General features: G+C 33.3%; 3 protein-coding genes across 3 annotated transcripts in view; 2 read left to right on the forward strand and 1 right to left on the reverse strand.

Moving 5' to 3' along the window:
- The first annotated feature begins 1381 nt into the window (after positions 1-1381).
- Positions 1382-7140, forward strand: LOC111710044 (salivary glue protein Sgs-3-like). Its single transcript, XM_023484056.1, has 2 exons — positions 1382-1581; positions 6654-7140. The coding sequence occupies exons 1-2, from the start codon at positions 1382-1384 to the stop codon at positions 7138-7140; spliced, it is 687 nt and encodes a 228-aa protein (XP_023339824.1).
- Positions 7141-9226: 2086 nt separating this feature from the next.
- Positions 9227-13093, reverse strand: LOC111710043 (formimidoyltransferase-cyclodeaminase). Its single transcript, XM_023484055.1, has 3 exons — positions 11547-13093; positions 10562-10689; positions 9227-9576 (listed from the first exon to the last, which is right to left on the reverse strand). The coding sequence occupies exons 1-3, from the start codon at positions 12867-12869 to the stop codon at positions 9408-9410; spliced, it is 1620 nt and encodes a 539-aa protein (XP_023339823.1). The 5' UTR covers positions 12870-13093; the 3' UTR covers positions 9227-9407.
- A 1371-nt stretch (positions 13094-14464) lies between these two features.
- LOC111710037 (short transient receptor potential channel 1) overlaps positions 14465-19536 on the forward strand; it is a 62464-nt gene continuing 57392 nt past the window's right edge. The window contains exons 1-3 of the mRNA XM_023484050.1: positions 14465-14545; positions 16131-16324; positions 18111-18289. Of these exons, the coding sequence (XP_023339818.1) occupies positions 16145-16324; positions 18111-18289 (359 nt within the window). The 5' untranslated portion in view covers positions 14465-14545; positions 16131-16144. The remainder of the gene's footprint in view (positions 14546-16130; positions 16325-18110; positions 18290-19536) is intronic.

A 19536-nucleotide genomic window follows, 5' to 3' on the forward strand; every position in this document is an offset into this window, starting at 1 on the left:
ACATCAAACATTTTTGATTAGGTGAATTTTTTTTCTAAAAGTATTTGTAATTTTTAAAAAAGACCTTTAAGTTATTTTATTGAAATCAAATTCTTATTTGATAAACTAAAATGTCAAATCTAAAAAAAGAAAATTAAAAAACTAAAATTAATGATGAAATGATTTTATTTTGTGATTGAAAATGTAAAAAAATTGACGTTATTGATCAATAATCCCACAGTGTCCCACAGAAGTTCCATGAGGTTTCAGGCTTAAATCGTTCATGAAACTCTGCAAAGAAACGATCCCTTTGAATTACGTCTATACAGTCGCTGAAACCAAACAATTATAATTTTCTAAATAAAACAAAACTGTTTTTGTGTGAATTCAAACATTTGATTCCCAGTAGGCTTAATCTAATTCTAGTTAAACAAAGTTAACAATGAAAACGAGACAAAGCTTGGCTTAAATGAGCAGATATCAACTAAGTGCCATCATTATTTATTCTAAATTTTATTCTGCAATTGACGTTAATCCATTTTATCACTAGCTAAACACGCCTAGACAGTATACACTGCATTTCCGCCGTCCAAATCATTCCTAAATCCTAATACAATTAAGGAACCCTGAAACAAGAAAATGGACAAAAAAAAATTCGTACAATCGTCTCTGAAGTTTCATAGTTTCATCCCACAGACTACACAGACTGCTCATGCACTCTACCTGGATAGGCTGAGTAGGCCTATAGTGTCCCGGCACGCCATGCTACGGTTTCATGTAATGTTTTTTGACTGACATCTCACGGCCATTTGTTGCAGTCAGGGGTTAAGTTTTACAACTTTTAAAGAAATACTCCAATTTTAAGCATAAAACATAACGTTTGAAAATTGTCTATTTTTAAAGATTTTGCATTTCCTATTTAAGGGATCGTTTTATATTCTTGAATACAGATGTCTTGATGGGTCGTGTACAGTACTTGTACACAATAGAACATGCTGTGGAAAATATCGCATATTATAGGTGTTAATCTATCTAATATCTCTGTTTCATCTTTTAAGGGTAATCCTTACATAAAGAGCGGTGGTTAAAATTCTTATATAAGGAAGGAAAAGTGCAGTTCTAAGGCATTTGACAGCACGTTCACTGTCTTTTAATAATAAATACTTTTAGAGATGGGGGATATACAGTATTTAACCTTAGTGAAAACTTTTAGATTGAATGGTTTAAGTTACTAGGGATGGACATCCACCATGCAAGATAAAATTATAAAATGATTTTAAAATCGCTTAAGGTTCGAGAGAATCATTATTTAGTTGTATTATATGGTTTTGAATCTGGTTTTGAATCTGGTTATTTAGTTATATATATGGTTTTGAATCTGGTTGTGCCATATACAACCAGAATGAAAACCAATGCGTCGTTGAGGTCTGACAGAATTGAACCATACCGCCAAAACTCCGCCGCACACAGGAGAGGTTTTCCTAATGTTGGAGTCCAGTTCACGAGCAAGGATTATGTGAGATCTCGGAATGAATTTAGCAAGCTTGGTTGGTTTCAAGATCATGTTAGAGGATGTAAGCATGAAGAGCTTACAGCTTACGGGTAAATACCCTGTAGTCTATATTAGCAGTAGGGCAGATAAAAAACCGCCTTTTATTCAAAATATCTGGCCGTTGGAAATGAACTAAAGATCATGTTTTGTACGCTTGAGAAAATCCAACTCCAACTCCCCATGGTGTTATGACGGACGGCATAAGTCCTGAGAAACAGCTGAGGATCTGAAGAAACTGTAGTGGCAGTTTACCTGCATAGCTTTAGTGATGACCAAGGGCCAGACGACGGATGATCAACTCGTCGTACAAGGCCAATGAAAGGCGGAGAGTCTGCCAGAGAGCTCCGCGCCTGCTTTCCATGATTCATTAGTATCATTTTATTTGTTCATTTTTTACTTGTTAATACATTTTTTCCTATACTCTGTAGATTTACTGTCATCAGTTTTCAGGCTTTAGATTTCCTTTATTTCATACCACTTTTAAATGGTAACATTAGTTTGTCCAATTTTTCACATATAATTTTATTCATAAAATACTGGTCCTTCTTCTACATGTTTTAAACACAAGCAGAGCTAGTCATAGTTTTTTTTCGGTTAGTTTTAAAACAATAAATTTTTTTAAGTATCCAGTTTAAATTAAACCCCCTCTCTAGTATCCAGTGTAAATTAAACCCCATCCCTATAGTATCCAGTGTAGATTAAACACTATCTCTAGTATCAAGTGTAAATTAAACACTATCCCTAGTATCCAGTGTAAATTAAACACTATCCCTAAATTAAACACTATCCCTATTATCCAGTGTAAATTAAACACTATCCCTAGTATCCAGTGTAAATTAAACACTATCTCTAGTATCCAGTGTAAATTAAACACTATCTCTAGTATCCAGTGTAAATTAAACACTATCTCTAGTATCAAATGTAAATTAAACACTATCCCTAGTATCCAGTGTAAATTAAACACTATCTCTAGTATCCAGTGTAAATTAAACACCCATATATATAATTCTCCAGCAATTATTGGTCTTATAATTGAAGCAATGCTTAATAAACCAATAATGGAGGAAACGTATTTATTATTTAATTACAACGTGGCATACACACACATTTACAACTATATACATATACATCACTATACACACTACGTCAAGCTACTTGTAGATTGTATAAAGTTAAAAATGCATTATAATATGAGAAATTCTCTTGTACGTAAATTTATTATTTGTAAACAATTCAATATTTATATGGTTATAATTGGGAGTCACGGTCCATTTTTAGATTGCTGTGTCCTATTAACTACGGTATCCTTTAAATTTTTATTTTTGTAACAATGAGAAAGATATCTTCGTTTTTCTGTTTTAAAAAGTACTTTATTTTGACAATTTTCTGTTTTTTGTCTCTGCATGCACCATAAATCTGTAAATTTCTTTGAAGAGAAACCATAACCAAAGATAATAAATTTTAGCCTGAAAAAGAAAGAATATCGTATTTTTGATCAGTCAAAAGAAGATGTTAAAATTTAAGAAAAAAGATATAAAAAGGAAACTCGACATTATAAATTGATTGTACTTTCTTCAAAAACAATAATGATGACTCCCTAGGGGATCGTTAGCAATATCAGTCATAAAGATCGATATATCAATCATATCAATCAACATAACATCTTTGCAGTATTATCATCATCAGGCGGAGTAATGGACAATATCTTGGTTCGTTTTTTTAAGGCTTTTTTTCAAACTTCAAAATCGTTTATTCTAAACATTTGCTTTCCTAACACATATTTTCAGCACCATGAGAGAGGATATTGGCAAAAACGACCCGAAAAATTATCGTTTTAAAACGATCGTCTTTTGGTTGGATTTCTCTTCCATTTCCTCATCGGGTAAAATTTTGAATAGCTGAATTAAATATATATATTTTGCTTGTCTGTCTGGGTGTTTTGGTGTCTGTTTGTTTGTTTGTAACCGATAAACGTCAAAACGGCTGAACCGATCGGGCCTAAATTTTGTGTGGGGCCTCACATGACACCAGGAAAGGTTTAAGGAGGCTTAGAATTTCAAAAAGTGGACGTTTGTAAAGAATATTATGAACCTAAATTTTTTTATATTGTACAAAGAGAAGACGCTCACGGATGGAGCCACAATTAAGAGTTGAAATAGAAAAGATTGGCGCGAAGTTTAAAAAATTCATTTTGTATTTAAAATTGAAATGGTTAAAAACAAAACAAAAAATATACAACACTAATCTTATATCGTACAGTAAGAACCATAAAAATGTGAAATAGAAAGACGGCTTTTAGACTCAAGTTCTGATTTGAATGAAAATGAAATTGTGCATTACTTAAAAACAGACCCATTTAACAACATAAGTTAATTTTCAAGTTGCTGGTAAGACTATTTGCCACATAATTCATCAAATGACATTAATTAAATGTCGTCTGTCTATTCCACAGGTTTTATAGGCTCCAATGCATGTCTTTGTTTTGATTTCCCCTTCAATTAATGTTTGCTTAATCCGTGTGTTCAATTACTTAGGATTTATTATAAGCAAGACCAAGTTTATTAACAGAACACAATATGGACCCAATTACAACAATATTCGGTAAGGGGGGGGGGATGGATTGGGTGGGGGATGTTTTGTATATTGCCCCTTCGTACAAATTTATGTTTTTTTAAATCACGCTGAGAAAAGTCCAGTGATTCTACTGAGTTCCCCAATCAAAATTTGAGGGATCTCGCTCCAGAGGTTCATGGTAGAGATTAATAACAATTCAGATAGAACACTAGATGTCGTCTTTTCAAGATTGAGGGGTTTTTCGTTCACAATAAACCTGAGGCAGAGGCCCTCAGAATTTATCATGCTCTCTCTCTATCTAATAATTCAACGCTGCCTGCGCGGACGGCGGAACTCCGTTGGGCCTCCGTCTCACGGCTATTGTGATGAAAACCCCTAAATCTTGAAAAGACGACATTTATTGTCTTCCTGTATTGTCTTTCTATGGTAAAAAGCTTAAAAGAATTATTGATCTATGTTCATAGGTTAGTAATGATCGAAAATACAGATTATTTAGTATTATGCAAATTAGACCTATTTTCAAACTTGCTTGATATGCTTTATACTGTATATGTATTCTAAATCATTACAAATTAGGTATCAAATCTGTTAATCTATTCGTTTTTAATACATGTAAGTGGTCAAACAAAATTTTGATTGGGCACAGCATAGATTAATAACAATACAGATAGAACACTAAAAATGTTGGTTTTTTTCGTTCACAATAACCCGGAGCCAGATTACCAAATGAGTTACGGGCATGTTCTCTCTCTGTCTTGTAATTTAATGCTGCCTGTGCGAAACTTCTTTGGGAGTCTTCTCTAGGGTTATTGTGAACGAAAAACCCTTAAACCTTAAAAAGACGACATCTAGTGTTTTATCTATATTGTTCTTAATCTATGGGACAAAATATAAATTTATTATTGATGTGCGGTCGTAAAATAGATTCTATGATTATTAGGAACTTTTATTTTTAAAAAGCATCAAGTTTTCAGAACTTTTTCAAAAAGTTTAATTTTGCTACAAATATATTTAGCCTTTGCTAAGAAATTGTTGAATATCTTTCTTTAATTCCTAGGAAATATATTTTCTTCTTAAGTTTCCTAATTGGAAATTCTTTACTCCGAGTTTCTTCCATATGAAAGGACAACCAACGTTTTTATTTCTTGGAAATGTCCATCTCTAGCTGATCCAAACTCTTTTGAAATTAAAAATTGGCATGATGGATTCACAACAGTACCATCAAGAATGCATGAGAATGCATCCATCCTCCTCCCTTTAAGAACAATGGTAAAAATTGTCAAAATAAACATGTGTTCTAGGGTTTCCATTCGCAAAACTTTTGCGCAATTTTTGCGGAACGAAACGCAATATTTTTCTTTCTTTGCGCATCAATTTTGCGCGAAAAAACAACAATTTGCGCAATCATTCGCAAAAGTCATTTCGCGCAAAATTGCCCTATTCCGCTTTTGCGAAACTCAAATTTTGCGCAATTCCGCAACAAGAGTTTTGCGCAAATCTGCAATTCCGCAATTTCGTAAAAATCAAACGGTTGGTGACGGTGTGTGTTTCTTAGAATTCAATTCTGGAAAAATCTTGTTTTGGAATGTCTTCCTATTGGTCACTTTTACATAATTGACCAATGACTGTTAAGAAGAGTTAAAATCTCACAATTTTCTCGACAATTTTAGTTTTGGACATGCATATTTCCTAAAAGTGGATTCTTCAGGCATTGGTTACTTTCTTGCATTATTTTATACGAGATTAAAAAGATTTCAGAAATTTGATTAAAGAAATTTAAGAATACAATTCATACTTGCAGATTAAGCAAAGCTTTTAAGGCCGGGTCACTTGAAATTATTTAATAGGATTAAAATATTGCCAAGTTTCACACTCTCTAATTTCTATTTTATTAATTTTGGTCCCTTATAATTTAAACTTTTTGTAACTGGAAGTAACCAATTGAGTGTAGTATAATCGTTATCATACTCGTATGTTAATATTTTTTTTTGTATATGGAATAAATCTTCAGTTGTTTAATTCTAAGCTTAGAATATCAATTTTTGACAATGTGCCTAAAAAGTTACATATTGCGTAAAACTTGCGGTTTTGCGCAAATTGCGCAAAAATAATTGCGCAAAACTAAAATTTCGTTTCATGCGCAACTTTCGCAAAAAATATTTCCGGTTTTGCGCAAATTGCGCAAAATAAATAGCGCAAAACCGCGCAAAACTCATTGCGTTTCATGCGCAAAAGATTTAGCCATTTCGTGGAAACCCTAACGTGTTCTAAACTAGAAAAAAGACGGTATTTTCCACATAATTGAACAGATAAAGGTTTAAAGGATACCGTTATAAATAAAGCATGCAGCATGCACCTCTTTATATAGAGGGTCACTTGAAAACACGAAAAAAGTCCCCTTAAAACGGAAAATGTTTGAGGAAACTGCAGAAACATAAGAATATGATAAATTACTAGAATGCAAGAATACAATGAGAATGAATATGAATATTATTCATTGAATATTATGACAACAATACGTCCCCAATCCGTAATAAACAATCCCTAGTCAACCTAAGAGTAGGAAACCTAGGAGTAGGAAACCTTGGACTGAGAAGCCTAGGAGTAGGAAGCCTAGGAGTAGGAAACCTAGGAGTAGGAAACCTAGAAGTAGGAAGCCTAGGAGTAGGAAGTCTAGGAGTTGGAAACCTAGGAGTAGGAAACCTAGGAGTAGGAAACCTATGAGTAGGAAACCTAAGAGTAGGAAACCTAGAAGTAAGAAACCTAGGAGTAAGAAGTCTAGGAGTTGGAAACCTAGGAAAAGAAAACCTATGAGTAGGAAACCTAGGAGTAGGAAACCTAGGAGTAGGAAACCTAGAAGTAGGAAACCTAGAAGTAGGAAACCTAGGAGCAGGAAACCTAGGAGTAGGAAACCTAGGAGTAGGAAACCTAAGAGTAGACAGTCTAGGAGTAGGAAACCTAGAAGTAAGAAGCCTAGGAGTAGGAAACCTAAGAGTAGAAAGTCTAGGTGTAGCAAAACTTGGGAGAAAATTTAAACAACATATTATTTTAATTTATCTCTTGGTACTGTATTTAATTCTAGATAGATACTCTAAGTGTCCCTTTGGTCCGATATATATACTGTGAGTGAGTATAGTTGAGGAATCTAATATAGATTATTATATCTCAATAGAGATGAAAGTAAAAAGATAATCCTGGGAAGGAAATCTGGCATCGCAAAATTAAGAAAACACGCCAAATATCTGCTACATGTAAAAGATACAGGAGAAGCCTATATAAAGAATATAAAAATAAAAATGTAAAAGATTAAATGTAAAATTTTTTAAGAAATTAGTAAAAGTTTTTGCCAGACTTGTCATGCAATAGAGAAAACGAAAACTGAGATAAATAATTCAATGTTATTGATGTTAACTTTCATCAGAAAATGACAAAAATCATATTTTATCAAAATTTGATCAAATCTCTGGCTTTCTTCACAGACGAATGAAATATTTAATTGAAAAAAGTTGTAATATGAATAATGGAAAAATTTGAATATTTTTATTTTATTTTGAATGATAAATTTTCAAACGTTGAAGAGATTCTTAAAGTTTTTAAATGATTAATTTAATGGGGTTGAGGAACAAAAGTGGGTTACAAGTACAAATAAGTATTCATTTTTTTACATTAAGGCATAACCCATAATTCTGTGTTATGTTTGAAATATATGCTGATTTCTGTGCAAACTAAAACTATAAAAAAACGCCAGAGAAACAATCTATATATATTGTATAAAATTCGCAAAAGTAAACAAAAAATAAAAAATAGAGTGGTACCTCTTACTTTGTAACTGGAAAATTATATTTCAGTCAATAGTTAGTATCTTGAAAATCAAACCTTGAAATGAAATACTTTTTGGCTTTATTTGATGTTATTGCACTATTTAAATGAGTTTAATAGCCGTCTCCGTATTTCACAGTTTTATGGGTCTAATTGTTTTTTACAAGATTTTGAAAGAATTTTATTTAATGCTTGAGATATTATCATAATGTTGTTTTTCCCAGCTCACGGTCAGTTGCTTTAAATTCTTCACACTCAAGGATCAAACCCAGGGATTTTTAAAAGAATTTCTTCCCTTAACTCATAGATTAATAACTATACAAATAGAACACTAGATGTCGTCTTTTCAAAATTTTGGGGTTTTCGTTCACAACAACCCTGAGGCAGAAGCCCAAAGGAGTTACGCGCATGCCGAATTGAATTGCAAGACAGAGAAGGGCTCAAACGAAAAACCCCATAAATCTTGATAAGACGACATCTAGCGTTGTATGTGTGTTGTTATTAATCATATATGCCTTAACTCTATTCTATTCCGATCGGGGTATTTTTGTCAAATATGGTGCTAAAGTTAGGCCAAAAACTAAAGTGCCAGTTAGCTTAAGAAGACGACCTCCAATCAAAAAGTGTCAAAATAGAAATTGTTCTTAGAATTGTTTTTTACATTGGACTTGTCTATAGCCGTAATAATTGGAAGTATTTTGCTAGTGTACTGCGAAATCGCAGATTTCAGAATAACAGATATTTTAAATATTTTTTTCAAAATTAAAAATATTTTTTTTTTCAAAATGTTTTTTTTTAAATTCAAAATGCAATGCTGGGCACTCCAGCTAGTACATAGTATAATATATATAAAACATGAATCAAGAACTATATAATGTAAACAGGCTTTCCTTATTCCTTTAAACAAACTTTTCAGGTGGAAACCCAATTAATATTAGAATTTTAGCAAGCGTTTCTAACTTAAACATGAATATTTAGATTGTCTTCGATTTGAGAAAATGTTAACAGAGCATGCTTATTTCAGGACTTAACTTATTGCCATTGAGTCTTTGCCATAAACTCTAATTCTCTAATCCCAATATCTTTGAATCCCAATGTCTTAGACCTTAATTATTTTAAACTAGGAATTCTGCTTGATCAAATAATCTCTGAAATAATCTCTGAATTATAAAAATAAATAAATAAATCTATTTTTAATTTCTTGACTTTGGAAAAGTGTGATGTTAAAATTAATTATTATTTAATGTAAAACTAAAAAGTGTCCCAAAAAGGGTTTACTGAAAACAAAAACATCAATACCAATTCAAAAATAAATCTTTGTATATTAAAGTCACACTGCAGCATTATTAAATCAAAAATTATAATTTTTTCCTCTTCAAGCGTGCATTGTTCAACCTTTCAATTTATTTTGTTTAATGTTTGCATAACAACCTTTCAAGTCTTGTAAAGGTAAAGTCCACATTTTTCTCGTGAAGTTTTTTCTTCATTTTCTGTCCTCGATGATTTGAAGAATCTTGTCTCGGCTCCGGGTTGCCATCTCCGCTTGACTCCGTCCTTGCTCCCGGAGTTTATTCTTCAAAGTTTCATCCTTCAAGTCAGATAGGTTTGTCTCCACGTTGTGTACAGCACCCTGTACACCAGTCTCAAGGCATCTATAGTACATAATACATGAAAATATATATAAGGTTCATGTTCAACTCCAAACAATATAGAATACAAAGATTTTCTAAAGTAGCCCTTTCTGGTAGTTCAATTTTGTTTCTCTTAGAAATTTTAAAATTTGGTTGGCTGGTACCAACTTTACCTGGCATCTTCTTGAAGATCTGGTTCCTACTATACCTGGCATCTACTTGAAGATCTGGTTCTAACTTTACCTGGCATCTTCTTGAGTTCCAACTATACCTGGCAGCTACTTGAAGATCTGGTTCCAACTATACCTGGCATCTTCTTGAAGATCTGGTTCCTACTATACCTGGCATCTACTTGAAGATCTGGTTCTAACTTTACCTGGCATCTTCTTGAAGATCTGGTTCCAACTATACCTGGCAGCTACTTGAAGATCTGGTTCCAACTATACCTGGCAGCTACTTGAATATCTGGTTCCTACTATACCTGGCAGCTACTTGAAGATCTGGTTCCTACTATACCTGGCAGCTACTTGAAGATCTGGTTCTACTATACCTGGCAGCTACTTGAAGATCTGGTTCCAACTTTACCTGGCAGATACTTGAAGATCTGGTTCCAACTATACCTGGCAGCTACTTGAAGATCTGGTTCCAACTATACCTGGCAGCTCCTTGAAGATCTGGTTCCAACTATATCTGGCAGATACTTGAAGATCTGGTTCCAACTATACCTGGCAGCTACTTGAAGATCTGGTTCCAACTATACCTGGCAGCTCCTTGAAGATCTGGTTCCAACTATATCTGGCAACTACTTGAAGATCTGGTTCCAACTATACCTGGCAGCTACTTGAAGATCTGGTTCCTACTATACCTGGCAGCTACTTGACGATCTGGTTTCAACTATACCTGGCAACTACTTGGAAGATCTGGTTCCTACTATACCTGGCAGCTACTTGAAGATCTGGTTCCAACTATACCTGGCAGCTACTTGAAGATCTGGTTCCAACTATACCTGGCAGCTACTTGAAGATCTGATTTACAATTAATATTTCCAATCCCCGCCATTTCCTCCAAGTGTTCCCACACACTGTTCAGTGTGACCACCAAATCCATGGGGACGCTGATAGCGGTCAGAATAGCCTGGAAATGAAGAAATATTATGAAAAGACAAAATAAATTATTTTCATCAACGGCCTTTCAAGCTTTGGGAAAATGTGATTACAGGGTTATCTGCAAAGACTTTAATAATGACCTAAAACTCTTTGAATATAAGAATTTGAAGTTTTAATTTAATGGGTCTATATCTGACAATTTCGTCGAAAAAAAATTAGGAAGTGTTAAAATGCGGGGAACCATGAAAGTAGGAAATAAGATTGATAAAAGGGTCTGTAAGAACAACTTTATGTGACACTCCTTGCAGGAATGGGAAAGCACGATTCACAACGGTACCCTTTAAAGCATGTGTCTGATAAGCAGGAATTAAATATCAATGTTTAGAATTTTTAATAGTTTTTTTTCAATTGTGGTTTCTCTACAAATGTGCATTTCTGCTGCAGGAAAACATATAGGAATTATCAAAATCATTAAACACTTTTAAATCTAGAAAAATGACAATATCTTTCACATTATTGATCATAACGGTTTTACGGATACCGTCTTTGCATGAAGGATCACATGAAATTTTGCTTACAGTCCCTTTAACAATTTCTTTCAGATTCCAATCAAATATAGCCCGAATAATATGTTTTTATTTTTAAAGAAAAAAAACGGTAACAATAAAAATTAGAAGTTTTATTTCTTTTAAATGTACTAATGTTTTGTTATGATTAATTATTACTGCAAAAAAACCTTAAAGACTAGATGACCAGGAACGGTTATACATGTATCTATATAAATATAAACTTTTACTGGCTATTGACAGAAAATATTTGCTAAACTTATTTATGCAAAACTTTGTGTTTAGTTTCAAAATGAAAAAGTTTTCAAAGATTTGTTACCTTCTGCATTTCCTCCTCTCTTGTAGCAATCTGTTCAGGGGTTTCCTTCGGAAGCTTCATCGCGGAGAAGAAATCATTAAATGCTTCCGTATCCTTGTCTACTAATTCAAGTACCCGGAGCATTGATCCATGCAGGGGAGGGAGCAATGCTCTCATCCTTGTATCAAGGTGAACCCATTGTTTCTTTCCGTAGGTTAGTTTTCCAACCATAGCTGCGAGAGCACAGCCCAGTGCTCCGACAAGAGCGGAGACGGAACCACCTCCGGGTGCAGCCGATCTTGATCCGACACTTTTAACAAAATCAGAAACAGTTTTAGAAATCAGAAGATTTTTTTCGTCCGTTTGAAGACAATACTCGATGATTCTCTCCTTAGGATTGAAAGGAGAAAGCGTGCTTAAGCCTAATCTATTGATTGCTAGATGAACTTTTTGATCTTCTTCAAGAACCATGAGTCCTTCCTTCTCAATATAGAACTCTGCAGCTGCAAGGATAGACTGGAGAGGAACTAGACCAACTAGCTCCGATCCTGTCACAGCCAAACCCAGCTCTGCTGCTCCTGACTTTGCTTCCTCATATGCAACATGCATCGGAGTAACATCCATATCTGTCAGGTTCAGGGAGATTTGAGCAATATTTGCCTCCTCCAACCACCAACCAATACCTTGGCAAGCCTTTAAACGACCAGGTTCAGATGGAGATCGTCCCTTCTCCCTGAGATCCAACGCGATCCTGTGCGCTTGCTCCTTAGTTGAGAGCATATTAACATTGTACGCGATGAGGAATTTCCGAACTCCGGTAACAGTTCCACCCCAAGACGGAACAAAACAAGGCTCTCCAAAATCCGGTTTCCATTCCGCTGCCTTGAGTTTCTCCTCCAATCCTTCGTATTCTCCGGCCCGGATTTGTGGCATAGTTTTCCTATAATCTTGGTTGGAAGCGGCTCCGTACAGGAAAACTGGTACCTTCAGTTCCTCTGCCAATCTTTCTCCGAATTTCTTGGAAACCTGAACACACTCCTCCACGCTTACATCACTAATCGGTATAAAGGGGCACACATCCAGCGCCCCCATTCTTGGATGCTCTCCCTTATGGTTCCTCATGTCGATGAGGGGAAACGCTGCTTTTGCCGCATTTAGTGCTCCTTCTATAATTGAGTCCGGGTTTCCGACGAAAGTGTACACAGTTCGGTTTGTGGATTTACCGGGATCTACATCTAGGAGGCTAACACCGGTCGTCTTCCTGATTGCTTCGGAGATAGCATTGATGATTTTCTCGTCGTTCCCCTCCGAGAAGTTTGGAACACATTCTATTATTTTGGGCATCTTGACTCAAGCAGCTGAGAGTTACTGGGGGAGGAGGACTGGAGAAATCCAGATTTTAGATTTACAGGGTGTATTAACAACGCATATAATGTCCCTATTATGTAAATAAATATTTTGTAGCGATTTAAGTACGCCAAAGTTAGATAATGTAGATTAGTATTGTATGATTTAGATTAAGTTTATTGTTATTACACCCTGTAGATTCACAGAGTGTAGGCATATTTTGGACTGGAATAATAGAAGATGAGATCCAAGGATGTGAAGATAAATTTAGAAAAAGTATAAAACATCGAACCAAGGAGAAAAATTAAACTTTTGTTTTAATTGAAACCATATCTTTTTTCGCAAATTGTGGTGACCAGAAATGCCTATTCTGGGTTTTTAAAAATATTTTTTATCACAATTTACAGACATAGATGTATGTAAACTTGAGCCTAGAGACAAACCTAGTCAAACCTGTTTCAGTTTTTATTCTGTCTTTATAAACGTCACTGCCCCTCAACACTTCTCACTTTCCTCCCCCTCCCCCTCCCCCTCCTTACCCCCAACTCTCCTCCCTTCTAAATCTATGCCTTTGACAAAGTACATATGATAGAAATAGATGCCCTTGGTACCAATGGACAAGTATCTTTGCTCTTGTTAAGTATTTTTGTATTTATATGTAGATTGTATACGTATATTCAGGGTGTCCCACATCATATTTTCTCGTTAATGGCTTTAAATTACGTTTTTTGGGAATAATCAGAAAATTTAAGAAGAATGTATCTATTCTAAAAATTGTTTAATGCTAATATAAAAATTTGCGTATTTTGGCGTTAAAGCTTGGAGATAATTCAATATGATATGGGACACTCTCTATCTTTAGACGTATATTTGCTCTTTAAATAGGTGATAAAGAAAAGTAAAAAAGAAAACCAATTAAATACATGCAAAAACTAACCAAATAGTATCATTAGGAATAACTAGCATTATATGTATAATACACATGGATTAGATTTTGTCATTAATATTCGTTAACAAACCATTTTCTGCAGATTTGTGCATAAATACAAGACTTATAGATAAAGAAATTGTGCTTACAATAATTTCAAATTTTTTTTAAAATAATTTTTCTTTTTGGAAAACTACACAGAGCTGAAAACTTTAGAATGGTGGATATCAGGATTAATGCTTAATCCACTCTTTTTCTTAATCTCCAGATTAAATATTGCTTATACTCCTCATGAACTTAATCTCCAGATTAATTAACAGATCGGGATTAAGGATATCACATTCTAAAGTTTTCATCTCTGAGCTGGAAACTTTTCTATTGTGATCTTTTGTCAATCTGCAGATTAATTTAATCTTAATTCGATATCCTGCATGTGGTAATTGTACCCTAAAATTAAGAAATTACGCAATGATCCTCAAATTAAAACTACCCGCAGTGGTTACCATAATAATTACAAAAAAAATAAGAAAAAATTATTATTTTTCTTTTGTTGGAAACAGAAAATATTTTGTACCCTGCACATGGATTAGGCAAAATTGCTTTTCAAGAAAAACATCTGTATCTTTGTCTTTTTTTATAAAAAGAAAAAACATATTTGGATATTTTTTTTCAGATAAAAATGAATAATGTAAGGCAGGAATATAAAATGAATAACTTTCTGAATTTGCTTCACTAGACTTTAAAGGTACATTAAAGAATAAAGTTTTCTAAGAACAAAACATTATTCTTTAAGAAAATGTATGTTGTTGCTTTCTTAAAGGAATAAATTTTACTGTGTGAAATTACTTACGTTCCCGCATCGTCCCTATATTGTAAAGAAATTGAGTTTTTGCCACAAACTCTGATTTTCTAATCCTTATATCTTTGTAAACCATTATGTCGTAAACCTGAGATATTTCAAACTATATGAATTCTGATCAAATAATTTAAGTTTAAATATCAAAGGTTGCTCAGATAAAGGGATTTAAAAATCTGAATTTGTGGCAAAGTCTCATTTCCTTTACGTTTTGATAATCTGTCAGGGAAGGGGCTACCCCCATGATTAGAAAAACAGAAGTTTGATTAGAAAAGCAGAAGTTTGATTAGAAAAACAGAAGTTTGATTAGAAAAACAGAAGTTTGATTAGAAAAGCAGAAGTTTGATTAGAAAACTGAAGTTTGATTAGAAAAAAATTTATTTTTATTAAACCCAATTTAAACATCTGATTTAAATGATTTTACGTACATTAAATGTTTGGGAGTAGATTTAATATATTTCATTTAACCTTCTTCAACCTCAACAATGTCCTCTCCTGGACCTCTAATCTCGGTACACATAGTTCCTATTTCAAACTGTCCCGGAATTGAGTATAGTAATGATCTTCAGCTAGATGATCGTCCGGTAGATGTTAGCAGATTAGTTAAAATTATAATAAGATTTTTAGATAATTTTTTGAAGAAATTAGAAATAATTGAAAACCTGAACAAAAAAAGTGGCTATTATACAATTTGCTTTGACCCCTCGAAAAATGAAAAATCTATACAGAGAGAAATAATTTGAAAATATAGAAATGTTGAAACTTGAAATTGGACTCGGCATTTCGCTTAAATTCTAAACTTGATGTTGGGAATTTCAGAAGTTGATATTAAAGACAGTAAAAGAATAAAACTCCAGCAGAATGTCTACAGAGTATTTTGGCTAAAACTAACCCCATTTCCTCATTTGTTTTTACAATCTTCATAATTTGGCCGATGATATTCAACAGAAAAATGGGATGAACTTAGCCCAAAATATTTTAGTTTTTTACATCTTCAATCTACCATAATAATAAAACGCTTTTTGAGTTTGTATTGGAAATTTTTTGGTGGATGAAACCTACTTTGGGAAATTCTACAATGGGGCCCATTAAGATTTGAAATTTGAAGACGACATTTAGTCTATTTTATTGATAGTCTTTTTATTTGATTTTTTTTATGGGTAAGCCTGTACTATTATTTACTAGCTCAAAGGCGTTGTCCGTGAAATTTTTTAAAATCAAACTTTGAAAAAAAAATTATTTATTTTTGAAAAAAATACCTTTTCGAAAAAAAAAATTTGATTTAAAAAAAATATATCGTAATTTTTTGGCCTTTGTTATCCCACAAGCACCCTTGAGTTCCCTCAAAAAAAATTTGCCTATTCAATCCAGCCGTTTGGCCAGCTATAGCTGACATAAATATATGAGCGAAGAAGTTTATTTTATAAAATATTTCCAAATCTTAAAAATCAATTATACAAATTGTATTTTATAGTTGTTGTCCTGAAAATGGAAGGAGATAAGCAGGAGGGTTTCAATGATAAACCTGAGATTGGATTGGAGGTTCAGAATGATGTTTTGAGAACCCAGGCGCAGGAAGGAAGCGAGGAGGAGAGAACAGAGGAAGGGAGAATACAGGAGAATGGAATTGAAGAACAAGAAAATAAAACAGAAAATATAAATGAGAAGGTAGGAAAAAAGGTAATTTTTTCAAAACCCCTTTTTGATTTTGTGTTCAGCCATGCTTAAGTATTTCAAAGTATGATACACGACTAAAGTATAATTACGTAGGTTTCCAACATTACACTTTCAGTCATTACTTAGTTACAAATCCGGTTGAAGCAATTCAGATTTTGAAAATTCATAAAAATTTAGCATTATAGTGTACACTATGTTTTAAAGATTTAGTGATGAGCTTGTTGTTTCTTTTTTATGATTTTTTAAGGCTTTTTGTACTTTAAAAAGATTCCAATGAAATCTAAGACATGTTTCGACTTTTTATGGATGCTCAATTTTACCAAAATCCACAGAAACAAAATTAAAATTCTCAAAATTCCTTTAAAGTTACAAAAAAAGTAATTGCTAATCCTTTTTTACAAAATACAAGTAAGGCGGAAATTTCTAAAAACTAAACAGCCTATTCGCTGTTGATTGGTAATAGTCTTACTTTTCAAAGACAACTGTGGCCGGAGAAAAAGCCGATTTTTCGTTCAGAATTTGAGCGGAAAGGGACGGTCCCTCTCTATAGACACTATTTGATGTTTTTTCAGTAACAGCAGCCCAATAAAATTTAAATTTATTATATTTTAATGTCATTATGTGTTCGTTATTATGTACTAAAATATGAAAACTTTTGATATTTGAGTTAGCAAGAAATTTACATTTTTCGTATTAAAACATGTAAAATGTGTATACAAAGACGACGTCTCTACGACAATCAATTAATCATTACTCGTATTTAGGTTCGTAGATTTTGTAAATTTTTTCCCGCATGTGCACAACTTTTCATTTGTCATGCCGCGTTCAATTCAGCTTTTTACACAGGCAATACACAATTTTGAATGCGATAAAATAGTGTTATTTTAGAAATAGAAAGTTAAAAAACAACAAAAATAAAAAAATAATGACATTTACAATTAACGATCAGATACTACAGTTTAATTTTATATTCGAAATTTATTTTGATCCACAACATACTGAAAAAAACATCAATTAGTGTCTATAGACAGGGACCGTCCCTTTGCGCTCGAATTCTGAACGAAAAATCGGGCACAGTTGTCTTTGAAAAGTAAGACTATTACTAATCAACAGCGAATATGCTGTTTAGTTTACCCTGAAATTACCCAAATAAGTGAACGGTCCCTTTAAAATTGTCTACAGACATGTCCCATTGTGATGTTTTACTAGAACCTTATTGCATATTACCCAGATACCGCATCTGTTTATTACATTAATTAAGTAGGGAACACTATTTGTATAGAATAAGAGTGGAGGAGAGGTAGAAAGAGAGAAGGGGGGGGGGGTCCAGAGGAAGGTTTTTAGATAGACATACAATTGTATTAAAAAAGAACTTATATTCCATGTTTGACGACTGACAATTGCTTTTTAGATACGCTTACCAAGTTTTTGTAAATATCTGTTCATCTAAATATAAAGATTATTACTGATAAGATAAACCACTGTATACTCCGGTTCGTTTCAAAAACAGGGCCGACTTTTAAGCAGCAAGAGAAAGCTTTATAATGTACCGTACACAGACGGCTACGACCTCTTTTTTCATGTACAATGATATCCTTTAATTTAATCAACAAATACCTTCCTGTCTAAAACTATTGGGGATAAAAAAGAAGGGAATAATATTTATATAAGGGGTAGCAAATGTACCTTTTCTCACTGATATATCTCGCAAATTGTAATAAAATTATTTTTTTTTAAAAATTCTTGATAAATGATTAAATCGAGTTTTACTTTTTAGGTGAACACAGGTAGGTCATCTGGTTCTCCCTGCTCTCCCTCCTACCCTCATTCTTCTGGTTCTCCTGGATCCCCTCCATCTCCTGGTTCTCCCCCTTCTCTACCTTCTCCTCCTAGCTCTAGTTCTCCGGGTACTCATGAAGTACAGACCACGCAGAACCAGATAATGGGTTCAATCAGGTATTAGAGAATTAATTTTACACCACATTTCAAAATCCAGAGAAAAAACGGTGTAAAGGAATTGAGTTTTTGTCACAAACTTAAATTTTAGAATCCCTATAACTTTGCAACCTGACGGTGTAAACCTTTGATATTTTTAACTTAAACTGTTTGATCTAACAGAATTTATATATTTGAATGTCTAAGGTCTACGACATAGGGTTGCAAAAATAAAGGTATTAGAACATCAGAGTTTGTTGTTTAGCCTTTTAAGATTAGAATATGGATTAAAAACTTATCAAAAACAAGGCAGTAGAACATTTAAGTAGTTTGATTGCGAATCCGCTGTGATTATATATAAAACTAGCTTAGGAACCCAGCACTTCCCAGGTTACTCCCGCCGTTTACCCGCACTTAAACGATTTTACCGGGAAACTAAATGTTTGCTATAAAAGTTGACCCATTCATTTTAGAATCCAAAAACCAAGCTAAGAACATTCCTGTGGATCTCCCGAGTTCTCCAATCAAATTCAGGCAAATCGGTCCAGAGGTTCCTAAGTTATGATTGGACAAACAAACCGACAGACAAACAGCGATTAATTACAACTTTATATAAATAGATAGTATGACTACAGGTTTAGTATTCAAGTTGACTGAAATTACTTAATAAACTTAATGACCTTTAAACTTGAAAATGTTGCATGATATTCTTGAGATATTAGATAGAATATATAATTTAAACCATGTATATAAAATATAATTTAAACTATGTATATATTGTATTAAATGACATTTGCAGTGTATTTCCCTCTGCCTTAAATTGTTTTAAGAAATTAGAAATTAATTTTTATTGTTTAAAAAAAAATGTTCTAAGTTTATGTTATCAACTCAATGTCTTTGCCTCGAACTCGGGTTTTCTAATTCTTTTAACTTTCCAACCCAATGTCATAGACATTTAATGTTTTAAACTATGAATATTGTTAAATAAAATAATCTAAGTTTAAAGTATCAAAGGTCGACACCATCAGGTTGCAAAGATATAGGAATGAGAAAATGTTTTACAGTGTACACAGTTAAAAAAAAAGTGTTTCCCGGAATTTTTAAATCTTGAAATATTTCGAGTGTCGTGAATTTTGCAGAAATAAAAGAACAAAAGGAATTATACCTCATAGAAAATACTAATGATGGCTTAATGGTCTATAAGAAGGGTAATTTGCTGAGTATAAACCGCACAGTGGGGAAACTGCTCGAAATAAAATATAAAACGG

The sequence above is a fragment of the Eurytemora carolleeae genome, unplaced genomic scaffold (genome assembly GCF_000591075.1).
Source record: "Eurytemora carolleeae unplaced genomic scaffold, Eaff_2.0 scaffold423, whole genome shotgun sequence".
NCBI lineage: Eukaryota > Metazoa > Arthropoda > Copepoda > Calanoida > Temoridae > Eurytemora > Eurytemora carolleeae.